The sequence below is a fragment of the Anolis carolinensis genome, chromosome 3 (assembly GCF_035594765.1).
Source record: "Anolis carolinensis isolate JA03-04 chromosome 3, rAnoCar3.1.pri, whole genome shotgun sequence".
NCBI classification, from domain to species: domain Eukaryota; kingdom Metazoa; phylum Chordata; class Lepidosauria; order Squamata; family Dactyloidae; genus Anolis; species Anolis carolinensis.
This window is the reverse complement of record NC_085843.1, coordinates 188,361,344-188,378,861: the sequence shown is the minus strand read 5'-3', so window position 1 is coordinate 188,378,861 and position 17,518 is coordinate 188,361,344. Positions and strand designations below refer to the sequence as shown.

Here is a 17,518-nt window from a genome sequence, read left to right as displayed (position 1 = left end):
CAAAAGTAATGGATTACACCAGCGGTTCTCAAAGTGTGCTCAATGGAGCCCTTGGGGCTCCATAAGGCACCGAGTGGCTCCATGCTTTTCCCCTTCCTCCCTTCTCCCTCTCCAAGTTTTTCCTACTCTTTCCTGCTACTCCCCTTCCCCTAAACATTTTTTTCTTCATTTCCCTCGCTCTCTAAAGCCTCTTCCCTGCCTCTCAAACCGCAAAAGCCTTTTTTCTTCACCTTCCTCGCCACCCAGATACTTTCCCCCTCGCCTTCCTTGTTTCTAAAACCCTATTATGATCCAGCATACACCACACCAATCAGCCCCAGAATAGTTGGCCAGTGAAGATCTTCCCTTTGTGTGATCACTGACTTTGTCCTGGTGAAGCATCAGGAGTAGGCAGAAATACCAGTGGGCAGGTAGCCATAATAGTTTATTACAGTCAAGTAAAAATGTAGGTAAACCATACTGTTCTTATCATCTGCCACCAAATAAAGCAAAATGCTTTAAAGTAAAATAGTTTGAGATTGTTTAGTTTTTAGACTAATAATATATTTCCTTCTTTAATTTAATTCTGTTAAAATGCCCCAGAAAATTTACATTTTATTTCCCATACAAATGTGGAAAATAAAAAATATTCCAGATGTGATAAAGCAGGCTCAATATGCTATTTTAAAATCCCATCCCCTCTATCCAATATTAGCAATACTCACAAGTGTAAAATGCCTATGGCACAAGAAGAACTCCAAAATGTTTTTCAATATGGTATGTAAATGCTGTTGTTCTTGTGTGCCTTTAAGTTTTCTCCAGCCTATGGCAACCCTAAGGTGCACCTAACACAGTATTTTTTGGCAAGACTTGTTTGAGGGTGGGGCTTGCCACTACGCCTTCCTTTGAAGTTGAGAGAATGTCACTTGTCCAAGGTCACCCAATGGGTTTCATGGCCAAACAGGCATTCAAACTCTGGTCTCCATAGTTGTAATCCAACGCTTAAACCAGGGGTTCTCAAACCTTTTAAGACAAGGGACAGTTCACTGTTGGGGGTTCACTCAGACTGTTGGGGAGGCTAGACTAAAGCTTGAAGAAAAAGAAAGAAAGAATTCCTATGCACACTGCACATTTCTTATTTGCAGTGTAAAAAATAACAATGAAAGAGCAATATAGTATTTAAAATTAAGAACAATTTTAACAAACACAAATTTACCAGTATTTCAATGGAAAGTGTGAGCCTGCTTTTGACTGATGAGATAGTCATTAATTATAATTGTTGTTGTTGTTTACCTTCAAATCATTTAAATGTTAGGGTGACCCTAAGTCGAAAGTTTAGGGTGGAGGGCGGGCAAATTACCTTGGAGGACTACATCCGGCCCACAGGCCTTAGTTTGGGAACCCCTGGCTTAAACTACTGAACTACATTTGTTTCCCCCAGATTTGGCCGAATCCACTGTCAAGACTGAAACCATTACCATCACCCCTTCGCTGGGCTGATGAGCGCAGATAAAGGGGACAGCTCATCCTCCTTGCATTGCCTCCTGTTCCCACGACCCACCAAGCTTTCTGTTAGCACCTGGCAATTGTGGTCATGTCTGCTGTTGTCAGAATGAGACATCTGCACAACCAACAAGAAAGAGGGGGTTTCTCTATTCCTCCTGATTGTGTAATCACTCCAGTCTGACACCAACAGGCATGACAGCCCGCCCTGTTTTTTACTGTTTTCTCTGATTTGTGCTGTAATGTATATGATTATTTTTGCACTGTTATATTGTGTTATGATATGTTGTTTTATTTTGTTATATTGTATGGTGTCTGGGCATGGCCCCATGTAAGCTGCCCCGAGTCCCCGTTGGGGAGATGGTGGCGGGGTATAAATAAAGTATTATTATTATTATTATTATTATTATTATTATTATTATTATTATGACAGGAAATGGCCAGGCACTCACAAAGAATTCTGTGGCTCCTAAGGAGCAGCAGCGGCAACATAGAGTCAAAGGTCTGGGTCAGCAAGGGGACAACTGGCCTCATATTTATCACATACACCTCTAGGTGTATCTGATGCAATAGAAGTTACACACAAAACAAGGACCAATTAAGAGTTGCATCCAGTAACATCATGCCTTGGTTTTACTGCTATTGTCTCATTACAACTTCTCACTAGGGACGTCATCACACTTAGAGCTTGGATCCACTTTAAAACCATTTTAGGGAGGGGCCTTTAAACAGCTCGGCCAGACAGGTCCTGGGCCTCACCAAACTACAAACCCCAGAATTCTGCAGGAGGCAGAAACTGGATTTAAAGTGGATCCATGCTCTGGTGTGATAAGGCAGTAGAACACTGAACATGACCTGAAAGGGATATCTTCTTTTAATCCCAAAAGACAGACAGATATGGGTTTTTTTGGTTAGGTTGTAAGAGCCAACTGAATTGGGTCAACTAAATTGTTTCAAGAACCTGCTGTCTCCTCTATTCTAAATTAAAACACACATTTAAGTCTCCATTAGGTTACAGCAAATTCTGCAAAATTGATCTGAAGCACCTTGTGTTGTTGTATTACATCATTCTTGAAAGGCTGAGCCTGGACATAAATACTTAATGTAATAAATACAGTCTGAAATATTTGATCCACTTGACAGTTTAATTGATCTGCAACAGAGAGACGGACAGGAAAAATTAAATTAGTCCTGCCTCATCTCTGCAAAAAGGACTCTTTTACTGCAAGAAATACAAGCGCTACAGTTTGGCTCACTTACTTCAACAACTTGGTTCATTTAGTACTTTCAACCATAGAAACAATGGAAATAAGAACTGATTTTAATTTTAAAATGTATTACATTGCACCCTAGCTCTTCCACAACCTTTGAACCATTCCTCCACACAAAGAAGTATCAAGTTCTGGGACCTCTTTACACAAAGAAGTCCAGTCATTCCCAATTATGAAGGGTATAATAGCAACATGGTTTTGTTATACACTGTTGTTATCCCTGTTTTGATGCACTTCTAGGAATGTGGCATCACTTAGGGATGGACAAGCTTGGTTCACAGGCCTAGTGCTTGGATCTCCTGTGATGCAGCATACTGTACTTCACATTAGCTGCAAAGAACAATTTTAGAGAGGAAAACTCAGCAGCAGGGAGAAAGAGGAAAAAGCAAAAACCCACTGGATCCCCCACATGACAAATTGGATATTAAATTGGAGAACATTGTGGATACAAATTATGTGATCTATAAAGTGATTTACAAATCCGCACCAAACATTACCCTGCCCCTTGGGAAGCCCAGCTGGAACTACTGAATGGATGGCACTGGGAATAGATGAAATTGTTGCCCAGCAACATATGGGTATTTTCTGACCCTCACAAAGATCTCTGACTAGATCTACACAGGGCTCTGACCTGTGAGTAGTTCTTATAAGTTGTTCTCCACTACTGTGTTTAACCATCTTTCCTCTCACTTCATTTTTTTTCCCATGTCAGGAGCGACTTGAGAAACTGCAAGTCACTTTTAGTGTGAAACAAGTGGCCGTCTGCAAGGACATTGCCCAGGGCACACCCGGATATTTTGATGTTTTTATCATCTTTGTGGGAGGCTTCTCTCATGTCCCCGCATGGAGCTGGAGCTGATAGAGGGAGCTCATCCGCGCTATCCCCGGGTTGGATTCGAACCTGCAAACTTCAGGTCAGCAACCCAACCTCCAAGTCATCAGTCCTGCCAGCAGAAGGGTTTAACCCACTGCACCATTGGGGGCTCCATTTCTCACTTGAATGATCTGGGCTATATGAAGCCCCTCAAATTTTGTCCGCAGAGAGAAGTGTTTGGAAGCAATCCTGAGCAATCACATTTATCCAAAGAGAACAAAAAATGCCAGCAAGGACAATTACACAATCTCACAGAGCTTGCCCCCTCAATGTTTTAAACATTCAAACGTGGACATCATGTCTCCTATCAGTCTTCTTTTTTTCCTAACTTAACATGCCCGGCTGCCTAAGCTGCTCCTGATAGGGCTAAGCTTCCAGACCTTTGATCATTTAGGTCGCTTTTCTCTGGATACATTCCAATAACCTTCTTGAAGTGTGGTGCCCAGAACTGGACACACTATTCAAGCAGAATAGAGTAGGACTATGACTTTCCTCAATATAGACACTATACTACTGGTGCATCTTAGAATCACATAGGCTTTTTAAGCTACCACATCACACTTTCTAGTCTACCAGGATTTTGGAAGGTTTTGTAGCTGTTGTGTGCCTTCAAATCATTTTTTTTAATTTATGCAACCCCAATGTGAACTTATTGCAGGGTTTTCTTGGCAAGATTTGTTAAAAAGGGATTTCCCTTTACCTTCTTCTGAGGCTATTAGCTCTTTTCCAAAGTTACCTATAGAATGTTTCCATGGTTGAACAGGAATTCAACCCTGGTGAAGAGCCATGGTCCAACATTCTAATCAATACATCATACAGGCTCATATATGTGGAAGACACCGTAAAATAATCTTCTGCCATGAACAAGAAGAGCACTGACCAAAAAAATTAAAATCAGAAGTTTCTTATAGCATAATTAAATGCATATTTACTCTGAAATAAACCCCATGAAATACAATAAGACTTAGGGTACATATCTATATTGACAACTTAGATCGGTGTGAGGTGCAAAAAACTCAGTAGTGACCTAAAGCCACACAGGACTAGTTTGGGTTAAAATCACTCATAGAAAAACCCAAATCCTGAAGCAGGATTCAGGTTGTTCCCCAAGTCAGGGACTGTGCAGACAGCTGGGCCAGTTCTGGTTGCAACTCCCACACACTTCAGGCTCAGGTGGACTGTGAATGTGGGATAGCTGTCCCCTCCCACTGGGGTGGCCTGGCAGCCATCTGCAAAGCCACCACCTCCCTAAGGAAAATGCACAGATGAAAAAGGAGAGATTTCCGGCATCCTTAGCAGATGGCACTCCAATTGACATTAGCTGGAGTACCCTGAAGACATATAGATATAATATAGTAAATAGCTGTCCTACTTAGCAACAAATTGATCATTTCAGTTTTTGTGTTGATTTTGTCTATATCAATCCTATATTTTTTATTTTTTCATATTAAAAAGACACTGAATTCTCACCACTTTCCAGCACCACTGAGGGTATTTTCATCTGAAATGTTTATAATGCCTCATTCATATAATTATGTCATATTGTTTTTGATTGAGTTGTTTTTGCTTTACTTTTTATTTCTCATGAAAAAGAAAAGAGTGAATAGCACCATAAAGTGTGGATAGGAAATAGGCAATAAAGATTTGGCAGGAGAATTTGCTAAGGACAGTCACTTCTTTCTTGATTGTACTTCCCATTGTAAATGTATTTCCTGTCTTTTCCAGTGACCAAAAGCAGCTTCACAAGAAGATAATTGTTTCCAATCTTGATCCTCATATCTGAACTTGCTCTTTAATTCAGAGATTCAACCTTAGGTGGTGAGTGTGTATGTGCTCGCATGCAGGTGCATGTCTTTATGCTTGTAGCTGTAGTTCTTCTACTAACAGCAATAGTACATCTGAATAAATCCACACTTGGAAATACAATCTGATTGGAAGAGAATCCTGATCTGTCAATAAGAAAATCATATAGATGCTAGATGTTGTTAACATCAAGAACTGATGCAAAGACCCATGCTGCTTATGGATTAACTTTTTGAAGTTGGAACCAGTGTTATTAAACTGGATAATCAAAATTAAAATAAGATTAATAATGAAAAAATAGTATTTGCAATAATATTAAAACCTGGTTAGAAGATTAATAAAAACAAAAAGTAGGCAATTAAATATAAACCAAGGACAATATTGAGGCATGAAGCAATGAAGTGATTAATCTACCCAAACATGTTAAAAACTACTGGGTGCAAGCAAAATTGGTTAAGAACACTGATACCCAAGTGGTGAAGAGGACTAAATTGATATTCCAAAGTTTTTGTTTTGTGGGGGGTTTTTTGCTCTGTGCTATTTTAACAGTTTTTGAAATACCTACAGAAAGAAGTTATTTGTGCAGCAAGAAGTCACAATGATTGAAGATTCAAGCAGGATATTGGCAAGGTGGAACATGTGCACAGAAATCATACCCTATCAGGAACAGCATAGGGAGCTAGGTATGTTTAGCTTGCAAACAAGAAGGTAATGGGGGACATGATTGCCATGTTTAAATATTTGAAATATCACATTGAGGATAAGGGGATAGGCTTCTTTTCTTAAGGTTGGATGGCTATCTGTCAGAAATGTTTTGATTGTGTGTTCCTACATATCAGGAGTTGGACTAAATGGTCCTTGTGGTCTCTTCCAGCTCTATGATTCTATGGTCTGAACCAAGGGATCCTGGAAATTAAAGCAGTTGAGATTAGAAACTACTCAAATGGGAGCTGATTCAGAGGTCCTGAAGGTAGAACTAAAGGTAACATCAGAAAAATGAACACAAACCAGATGGCTACCGTTTTGATTTCAGAAGAAAAATCATCCTCTGATGGATTAGTGAAAAATTAAAATTGTTTTGTGGAAACATCATCTTTCATGAAGAAGCTGGGCTAAGTGATAAGATTGGGGGGGGGGGGGGGGGAATTCAAGGAACAGTTTGTGAGAAGCTCCTGCCAGAATCTGGTAGGATGGAAATCAACAATATCTGATGGAAGAATGAAGGACTGTAGAAGATCGAGGGAACAATGTGAAGAGCAAACAGTGTGAAGAGAATAAAAACTATTTAAAATGAGGACATTCTGATGAAATGTGCAGTCTGCTCTGGGAGAACATAGAAGAAGAGATCTATTGCTTAAGGATTGCTTAGGATGATGTAAGATTTGAAAGACTTGAAAGCAGGTATGTCCATCTCATGCTAAACCTGAACTTTGGAAATAAATCCTACATGAGATTTAAATAATTAAAACAGAATGGCTAGATTTGATATTATTTTAGATTAATAAGCAGAATTTTTGTGATTTTTTGAGATTTTGAAACTTGAGGGATTATAAAATCTGATGTATGAAATTGGGAAAATAAAGCTAATTTGTAAAAGAGGCAACTACATTGGTAACTGTATATTATTTAGCAAGAAAACACATTAACAAGCGGAGATGGAAGTTAGATATAAAAAGACAATTTCACTGCTATATTAAAAATCTTGAATTAACTGTTATTTTGTGAGGTTATACTGATGTACTCCATTAATTCAGAAAGATATTATGAAACCAAGATGAGATAACATTGTAACAGATTAGTGTTAAAATGTTGTGTAAATAGAACTGAAATAATTAAGAAAACTATTTAGGAAAATTTAAGTGATTACTAGGGGGATATTGATATTAGGGTTTTATGATTACACACACACACAATTTTTTTCCCTAAAGTTTCTGGGATGAATAGGTCATTATTCTGCATTCTCAGAGAGTCCAGAGTAGGGGGACATAAGTCTTTTCTCCTTGTGTGCAGTTACAATAACTTATACTTCATTCCTTTTTTAAAAAAAAAGTGCTTTTCCATGCCTTGCTTGAAAAGGAGCACTAGGAAATCCTTTCTAATAGTTTTCTATTATCTTCTGTTATCTTTTTCCTTCCCTTATCTCCACGGCTGTCACCACTATTCATCAAGCAGTTTATGTTAAAAAGTTCAGAACTGCATGCATGCATTTGGGTAAGACTAACCAAAATTACCTTTTTTATTTGTACAATTGTACTACAGACAAGTAAGTGCTGAAGAAGTCTGAACAACAAAGGTAAGACGGTACTCTTCCAGTTCTTTCATTCTTGGAAAGAAGAATTTTAAGGTGAGGCTAAGGAGAAAATGATTTGTTTCTGTCATTTCTCCCTAAAACAGGCCTGCACAACATGCGGCCTGAGGGCCAGGTGTGGTCCTCACAAAGTGCAACCCACAGAAGCTCTAAGTCTAAGCCTTAGAGAGTGAAATCATATGCATCACTACTACAGAGTAGCAATTGGAGTCTGCTATTCCCCCCTCCGAGTATTTTACCTCTACGTTTCCTTTCCATATGAACCAAAGTTACCATACTAACTTGGCTATGCCACTCTTCATTTTGGTTTATCTGTGTTACCTCTGTTGTCATCTCTTTCAGGAGGAAAAAATAAAAAAATCTGTGCTATTAATTTCCCTCCTTTAAGAGAAGAAATTTAGCTTTACCATGAAGTTCTTGCAGGGGTCTTCATGGTGAATCCAAGTTTCTCCCTCACAAGAGAAAGAAATGAACTGTGCTGTGAAAACCCATTTCCTTCCATTTCTTCATACCACCTCATCTACTGCCCTTTGGCAACACAGTCTTGTCAACAGCACAACCTCCTCATTCCCTTCCCCATTTTCTTACTATGAAGCCTCATTCAGATTTTAAACTCCTTCGTCTCTCCCTTCCACATATGAAGCAACAAAGGAAGGGGTTTGAAATCTAGATGAGGCTTCATGGTGGAAAGGAAGGAAAGAAAGTGAGGTTCTGATGTTGTTGACAGGACAGAGGCGGAGAGACAGAAAAAGGAGCAGGACTAGGAAGTTGAGCTAGTAAAGCCACAGCACAAACTTGTGAATAATAAATCCAGGGGGGGGGGGGGGGAACAATTAGCCCACCTGATTCATTGGGCGAGGCAATTGCAGGCTGGATGGGTAGCAAAATTCGTGCATCTCCATCTTCCCAGCACTGTCTCTTCCTTCCCACAAGCTCCAGAATGCAGCCAATAAGACTGAACCAGACAGATTTGCCCAACACCATCTTTTGCCTCAGTCTTCTCTCAAAAGGTTAAAAGTGCTCAGCTTGAGGATAATGGAGCATTTGGTGCAATAGGAGAAATGCAGCACAGAATAGGTAAAGAGGCAGTACAGGAATATCTGGCTAATGTAAATGATTCAAGTTTCCAGGGCCAGATGAATTACATCCAAGGATATTCAACAACTAGCAGAAGTATTTTCAGTACTATTGGCAATCTTCTTTGTGAGTTTCTGGAGAATAGAATAAGTTACAGCAGACTGAAGGAAAGTAAATGCTGTCCCCATCTTTAAAGGGGGGGGGGGGTGTGGCAACAAACAATTACCATCCAGTCAGCCTGACATCAATGCTAGGAAAGATTCTGGAGCAGAACATTACACAGACAATCTGTAAGCAGAAAGAAATGCCATACAAAGTCAACATAGGTTTCTCAAAAACAGTTGCAAGATTGGTTGATGAAGAAATGCTGTGGATTTCTTCACATCTGGATTTCAATAAGGCCTTTGGCAAAGTCCCCCATGATATCCTCACAAAGAAGCTAGTAAAATTTTGTCTTATAAACAACTACTTGAAAAAGGAACATTACAGAAACTAAAATCATTAGAAGAGTTACAAGTAGAAGATCCAACAATGACATGGTTCCACTACCATCAACTTTAACAGAGACTTTGCTCAGATAAAAAAGCAGGCATACAAGAATCGGAGAATCAATGGAATTTATTACTACAAACAAAAAACAAACAGGAATACACAACTGATGAACAATTAAAAGATCCCATGATCCAGTGGGCAAAAAACATAGTCCAAACAATAAATTTAGAAGAATGGGAGGAACTTTGGAAGAAAGTATTAGAATTTACAAAAAGTTACTTGGTTAAAAAAATTACAAAATGATCTACAGATAGTATATAACTCTAGAAAAACTCTCAAAGATGAATGAAAAATCAAATTTATGCTGTAAATGTAAACAAACAACTGGAACCTTTTATCATACGTGGTGGACTTGCCCAAAGGTATAAAAGTGCATTCTGATATTGAAAACATAATAAAAAAGAAAATAACACTAAAACCAGAAACTTTTTTATTGGGACAACTAGACAAGTAAATACCAAAACACCAGAAAAGAATCTTCCTGTACATGACTACAGAAGCAAGAACTGAATATGCAAAACTATGGAAGCAATGAAGGACACCAACACCAGATAAATTTATTTAAAAAAAATTGAAATGACTGAAACTGACAAATTAACTTTAATTCTATAACAAGCTAATACACGAAAACTGCAAGAATAATGGAAACCTTTTATGGATTGTATAAAAAAACAGAAGATGCAATAGGATTTCTGAACTAAGAGTATTATGAAGTAATACAGTACATGTGTATTAATTATATAATTTGTATATTTAAGAGCAAAAAGGAGTTAGAAAATTGATGATTCTACTTTTGAATTAGAATAGAAGTGTATAACTTCAAGTAGATTGATCTTATAAATCTATACATTTATATAGAAAGATTTAATATGTGTAGAATCTATGTGAATGATAACTATAATAAATATTTAATGTATGTTACTAATCTACTAACAAAAGAAATTAATATTAAGATATGTATATAGCTAGCTGCCACCAAGAATAGAAAAAATAGAGTTTAAATAAGTTACTAAATATACTCTAATATAGGCTTAAAAAGACCCCCTCGGCCTATACTTGAGTGAGGGTCCTGGTGGGAAAGTGTGGGGATTATAAAGGGCTTCTTTCAGCCCACGCCTTCTGTCCAGGACTCTCACTTCTCCACTCAGCAACCTAGCTCTCCCTTCTTTCCTCCTCCCTCGCCCTGCGCATGCCTTTCCCCTCCCTCTCTGCTGCTGCTGCTGCTGCCCGGGATCCGAGGTCGCTTCCCGGTGCATTCTTTCCTTCCTTCCTGCCTTCAGCCCTGGCTGGGAGATCTGCTCCGTTGCTTCCCTCTCTGGTCTGGCTCTCTCTCTCTCTCTCTCTCTCTCTCCCCCCCCCCTCCCTCACTCCCTGATTCCTGGATTCAGTCTTGGCTGGGAGATCTGCTCTGTAGCCCCCCTCTCTGGTCTGGCTTTTTCTCTCTCTCTCTCTCTCTCTCTCTCTCTCCCTCCCTCCCCTTGATTCCTGGCTTTAGTCCTGGCTGGAAGATCTGCTCAGTTGCTTCTCCCCCTCTCCTTCCTTCCTGCCTTATTTTACTCTAATTATTATTATTGTGGTTGTTATTATACTCTTTTTATTTTATTATTACATTTATTACTTTATTTTTATTATCATTACATTATTTTACTCTATCATTATTGTTATTATTACATTTATTATTTTACTCAATTATTGGAAGGATATGTAAGCACACTTATGTTGAAGAAGGTTAGAATAATGGTTTAATCAAAGTTGGACAAACTTATCTTAAATTACAGTTTTAAGTAAATATTAAAAAAACATTTACCCTACTGGTGCCTCAATTAATGTAATTTTATTGATATCTATTTTTATTTTTATTTTTAAAACTTACCAGTAGCTGCTGCATTTCTCACCCTTGGTTTATACTCAAGTCAATAGGTTTTCCCAGTTTTTTGAGGTAAAATTAGGTGCCTCGGCATATATTCAGGTTGGCTTATACTCAAGTATATACAGTAATTGATAAAATAAGGAAAAGGAACACTCACTATGCAAACTTAGATCAGAAAAGAAGGAACAATACAAGAAGATAAAAGAAATCAATGCAGATCCTGGAGGATAATCTTTTATTAGAGAAAATAATAATTTCCTTTTACTTCACTATCTTCCTATACTAAAGAATATGTATAATGATACTCCCTCTATGTCTTCAATGATATAATAGTATCATTCTATTTAACTAACATGGCTCCATAACTTACATATTGTATCCTCTTGTGTTTCCCATCTTTCCCTTCTTTCCCCCCACTTTTCCTTTTTATTTGAGTCTAAAAAATTTCTTGTTTAAAAACAAAATAAAACGTATTTGCCAAAAAAAACCCCTCATTATCAATTACTTAAGACGATAGAATAGGGGGCATGCTTATCAAATGTGTAGATGACACCGAATTGGGAGGGATAGCTAATAAATCCAAAATGGTATTAACAGAGACCCAAGTTATGAAAGCTGTGAAAGCCAAGCCCTATGACGAGCAGTTTAGGATGCTGGGTATATTTCGCCTGGAGAAAATAAAGATGAGAGGAGACATGATAGCCATGTTTAAATATCTGAAAGGATGTCATATTGAGGGAGAGGCAAGCTGCTTTCTGCTACTCTGGACACTAGAATATCTAAAGATGGGATCTAACACTGACAAATTATGTTCGCCCAGGACCACAACGTAGAATCCAATCTTCCTTTGCAGGCATCCATGAAGCTTTCTGCAGTCTTAGGACTGTACAAACCCTGAATAATGATAATTGATCTTTCTGGGTTCTTTGATGTACAGTGCAAAAGCTTTCTTATCAATGGTACAGACTGCTGTGCCGACAGAACAAGACATGATATGAAAGAGGAAGTGTGAGTTAGGAATAAACTATAGATATCATTCTGAACCAAGAGTAATTATTTTTATCCTTCCAACCTGCATTAAGCAAGATTCTGATGAAGTCTTGGAGGAATGAGTGTTCTCCTACAGTAATAAGGAATTTCCATTGAAAATTATAGTGATTCTTTATAACTTGCATTAATTGTCTTTCTATTAATGAATTGCCTTTGTCCATTAAGGAGATGCCCGGGTTTCTTGCTTTTAGCCTGCTAATTTCTCCTGGTAACTTCATATTGTTATACAATGCATAAATAAATCAAGAGCTGAAAGGGATTTTTCTTTTAGACTGTTTCTCTCTCTGTGAGAGAAAGCAAATGTCCCCTGAAAATAAACATCATGGCTACACAATTTCTGAGAAGACCTTTTCCCCAGTGTGTCACTTATAATGCATAATAAGATGACTGGATATTTGTCAATAAATTAAATTAGATTTTTAAATCACAAGAGCTTTCTGGTGTTTATCTCTTTTAAAAGATGTCCCATAGTTATAGGTAATAGCACAAGCACAACAAATTTCACCTAGAAAACCCCATGGTAGCTTATCCTTAGGATCAACATAATTCAAAAGTTACTTAAAGGCAAACAACAACCACACTGCCTTAAATATATTTCAGACCCCAGGGCAAACCTATCATGGAGTTTTCCAGGTGAGATTTGTTCAGAGGGGATTGTCTTTGATTTGTGGACTAAATTATGGTCCAAGACAGAAACATGATATTTGGTAAATACAAAACAAAAGTCTAGGGGAATGGAGCAATTTAAGAGCTAATCACATAACAAATGATTTGAAATCCTGATTATTTTCTCCAGAAGATCCATTAGAATACAAATCAGAGGCCTGAATTTTTCAGATTTTAAAAACTAAGAAATACCAACAATATTGTGCAGAAGCAGTCACATACACATTTGACTTTTTCACATTTTGTGTCATAATCTAGAATTTAAATACATTAGAGTCTCACTTATCCAAGACTCGCTTATCCAACTTCTGGATTATCCAACGCATTTTTGTAGTCAATGTTTTCAATACATCATGATATTTTGCTGCTAAATTCGTAAATACAGTATTTACTACATAGCATTACTGCGTATTGAACTACTTTTTCTGTCAAATTTGTTGTCTAACATGGTATTTTGGTGCTTCATTTGTAAAATCATAATCTAACTTGATGTTTAATAAGCTTTTCCTTAATCCCTCTTATTATCCAACATATTCGCTTATCCAACATTCTGCCGGCCCATTTAGCTTGGATAAGTGAGACTCTACTGTAAATTCAGATGGAATTGTTACTACTTGATGTGTACAAGATACTCACAAACTGTGAAAAAGCAAAGTAATTTATTGTGCCACAAAGATTAAGCAAATGAAAGCAAACTGACATTTATTAGTTACGTGGGTATTCAGCCTCTTTGCTGTGATACATCTAAATAAGCTCTGATGAACCAATTGCCTTCAGAAGACACACCAGTATAATGAGGGCCAATAGTCTATTTAATATTAGTCCAGGATGGAGTTGTGCAAAAGTACTAATCAAAATACCATAATTCAAAGATATCCCAGACTATGATCACTCACTGGGGCACTGTTAAATCAATTATTATTAAATGTAAGGAACATGGCTCAATCACAACTCTTCCTAAAGAAGGCAAAATTCAGAATGTAGCTAAGGAGGACATTAATCAGAAAAGCAAACTAGAGGACAATAGTAGTTATGAAGGAATTGGAGAGATATTCAGCTGAACGAAAACTGTCCATGGACACATCTACCACCGGCAATACGGGAAGAGAAAGTAAAATGAATATGCACTTAATTATATGTCAAGCACAGGATCCAGATCGAGACCTAAGTGATGCTCATACGCACCAGAGAATTAGGCTCCGAACTGGTTCCAGTATCCATTACTTCATGGGCAGGGAGGAATTTTTTTCCTACAAGCCCCAAGCCCCTATGTCCATGTACAGATCACCAGAATTATTTATTTTGTTGACATTTGTATATACTACTACTCTTCTCCCATCTTTCCAGGATGGTTTATATGAAAATTGGGAATTTCGGGCCCAGACAATGTGTGCCAATATGTCACACACAAAATATTTATATTTTCGTGTCAGGAGTGACTTGAGAAACTGCAAGTCACTTCTGGTGTGAGAGAACTGGCCATCTGCAAGGACGTTGCCCAGGGAATGCCTGAATGTTTTGATGTTTTTCCCATTCTTGTGGAAGGCCTCTCTCATGTCCCCACATGGAGCTGATAGAGAGAGCTCATCCACGCTCTCCTTGGGTTGGATTCGAACCGGCAACCTTCAGGTCAGCCACCCAACCTTCAAGACATCAGTCCTGCCGGCACAAGGGTTTAACCCACTGTGACACCGAGGGTTCCTCCACAAAATGACTCTGTTTTTCACTCCAGGTTTAACTGTTTAACCTGACAGATCATGTTCCTGTAGATATGTTTCGATACTTAATTGGCTCTGGTAATAGCACAAGCCTGTATTTAGTCATGCAGAAGTACAGTGGGCCCATGTGTATGTGCATTCATGTTATTCAGTTTCAGCTATATGTGAAGATCCCTTCCAAGGACAAAAATGAGAGTAGTGTGGGACCAAGTTGCCTGTGCTGAGCTCCTGAGAGCAGCTACCTCCCAGCTGCCATAACCTCTCTCTGCCAAGAAAAAAATCTCTCTTTCCTCTGCAGAGAGAAGTATCAGAGTCTATATGTACTTCTCTTCCCAAAGATAAGAATCTGTCTCATTTCTTGAGAGACAGAAACACAGGCAAGCTTCACTTGTTTCTGTTTACCAAAAAAGGTTCCAGATATTACATGAAAATCAGATTATGTATAGGACCCTATGCAATATGTGGACCTACTAGATATCCACTGTTTTCACTGTTCTAATTCCTGGGTAATTGTGTATAAGACTACAACAAAATCCAGCTAAATTTAACCATAAAACCAAAAAGAAAGACATATTTAAATAGCATCAGTTTCAATAGCATGCCAAATATTTCTAGCCACATCTAGCTCATATTTGGCTCCAGAATGGAAATAATAAAACCGCTGAATGTAAGCATCTACTGCTGCCCAAGTCTGTGATCAACAAATTAGTTCCTTACCTTTAAGCGATGCAACTTGTGACAGTGCTTGGGCATAAGTAGTTGTGTTTAGAAGAGTTCCTGGTAGACATGATGAGAAAAAGGGTCCAGAAGGGGCAACCGCTCTGTTCAGGCTGAAGAGGGGGTGGGAAAACAGGGAGTAAACACATATTAAAATCTGCCCCATTAGTAGTCCTTTAAGGAAAAGGTTATTATTTTCTCATTCCACAAAGCTGAATAAAATCCATACTGAACTGGATTATATAGCAGTAGGCACTCAGATAACCCAGTTCAAAGCAGATATTGTAGATTACCTGCCTTGATATTCTGGGCTATATGGCTGTGTGGAAGGGCCCGTAATTTAGTTTTATAACAACAGTGTGAGACTGATCAGCATTACTCACTCCTAAATTATCAGTGATGGTCTCTACAAATTGTGACTACCACCAAAACATGGCTGTTTATGTTGATTTCAATCCCTTCATAAACTGCTCTGTACAAACTATCTTATCCCAACAGCTCACCTTTGTTGAATCTCCAAACTCTCCTTCTTATTCTTTGTTTGATCAACTGGAGAAGGAGAATTTAAATTCATTCCAGGAGGGGTGACTTCAGCCATTACCTCCTTAGACCCTTCCTGCTCAGACGCCCCCCTTTCAGTTTTCCTCCATTTAGCCCTTCTGTTCTGGAACCAGACCTAAATTAGGAAGAAGAGTATCAATGGACAGCTTTGCTTCAACATAAAAGATTCATTATTTGTGTCTATGTTCTCTTCTTTCCCTTGGTACAACAATTCTATGACACTCTTGAAGCCATAAGAAAGCACCATTTTCTACAAGTGAAAACTAAACTGTGTTCCGGTCTTTCTTTTTGGGGGGCCCTTCTACACTGACACTATAAAGCAGTTTGGAACTGTTTGTGAAAGAACCAGTTTCGTTGTGCCAATGATTACAGATAGACCTGGAATTAGTTTGCGGCCAGGAAGGTGATTAAATTTACCATGGAACTTGGCCTCAGATCACTTTTAGGGTCCCTCCCCCCCAAATTTTTGCACACCAGCACTCCAGAGGCATAGGAGGTGGAAAAAAATGGGAAAGTGAGTTAAGATGGAGGTAATTACTCCTGACAAGAGGTCAATTAACCCCTTACTAACTAGCCAGGCCCTTGTGGCATTTTTCAATATCCCTCGTCAGCAGCCCGTGTTCCAAATTTTACAAATCATATTGGCAATGGTGGGCGTCTGCCATATGTTCTAGATTCTGTGGAGCCCAGTTTTCCCTGGAATATATTAGAATCCACTGCAGTGGCTTATAACGCTTCATTTGGACTTCCCTATGAATATCTTTAATACATTATATACGCATAGTGCATTTTGTGGCTGTCAGTTTCAAGTTAGCTTGGAGCCATAAGTATTAAATGGTGAGTATAGATGAGGCCTTCCTTCCTTTCTCAGGCAACTGTTGCCCAGGATTGGAAAGAGCACGGAAAATGGGAAATAAAAAATGGTATGAATACGTAGCAGGCTATATGCTACAAGACTATATTACTGAAAAGAGAACTAAATACATCAACTGATATTCTAAGGAGAACTGGGACTCGAAATGGAAGGAGTTGACAGCCAGAGTAAAAGGAAAAGAAAATACAAGGAACTGAATCAGACAATCTTTATGATCAAACAAATAAAATAATATTTGAAAGAGAAGGACAGCTTTTCCCGGAGGGAAGGCTTGAGTGGGAGAGGGAGGGGGAAAAACAGATAAAGTAGTAGACAAGTATAGAAATGGAAAAGCTATAAGATAGATGATACCAGAAGGGTGTCTCTTTTCTTTCTTTCTGGAATGTGAATGGTTATACTCTACTTACATAATCTAATAAATATTTTAATAGACCTTGTGCAAGGAAGCGCATGGTTTGTATTAATGTACACCTAACTCCTATAGATTTATGCAGCATATAAGCATTTTAAGAAAAAAGTTTTGTATCTATCATAAACAGTGTCAGCTTGCCCAATGTGGGCAAAATATTTAAAATGTTAATGACCTTTTAATAGCTTGAAAATATAATAGAGGTTCCAATACTATTACTATATGAAACTAAAAATTATGTTGTATCATTATTTTAACAAAATAATAATTTTGAGGGTGCTTTATA

General features: G+C 38.2%; 1 protein-coding gene across 2 annotated transcripts in view; it reads right to left on the bottom strand.

The window, feature by feature from the left end:
• Positions 1-17,518, bottom strand: part of drgx (dorsal root ganglia homeobox) — a 47,228-nt gene that overhangs the window by 14,614 nt on the left and 15,096 nt on the right. For both annotated transcript variants that reach the window (XM_062975959.1, XM_003225408.4), the window contains exons 5-6: positions 15,892-16,064; positions 15,389-15,501 (exon numbers count right to left, since the gene is read on the bottom strand). In XM_062975959.1, coding sequence (XP_062832029.1) covers positions 15,389-15,501; positions 15,892-16,064 — 286 coding nt within the window. The remainder of the gene's footprint in view (positions 1-15,388; positions 15,502-15,891; positions 16,065-17,518) is intronic.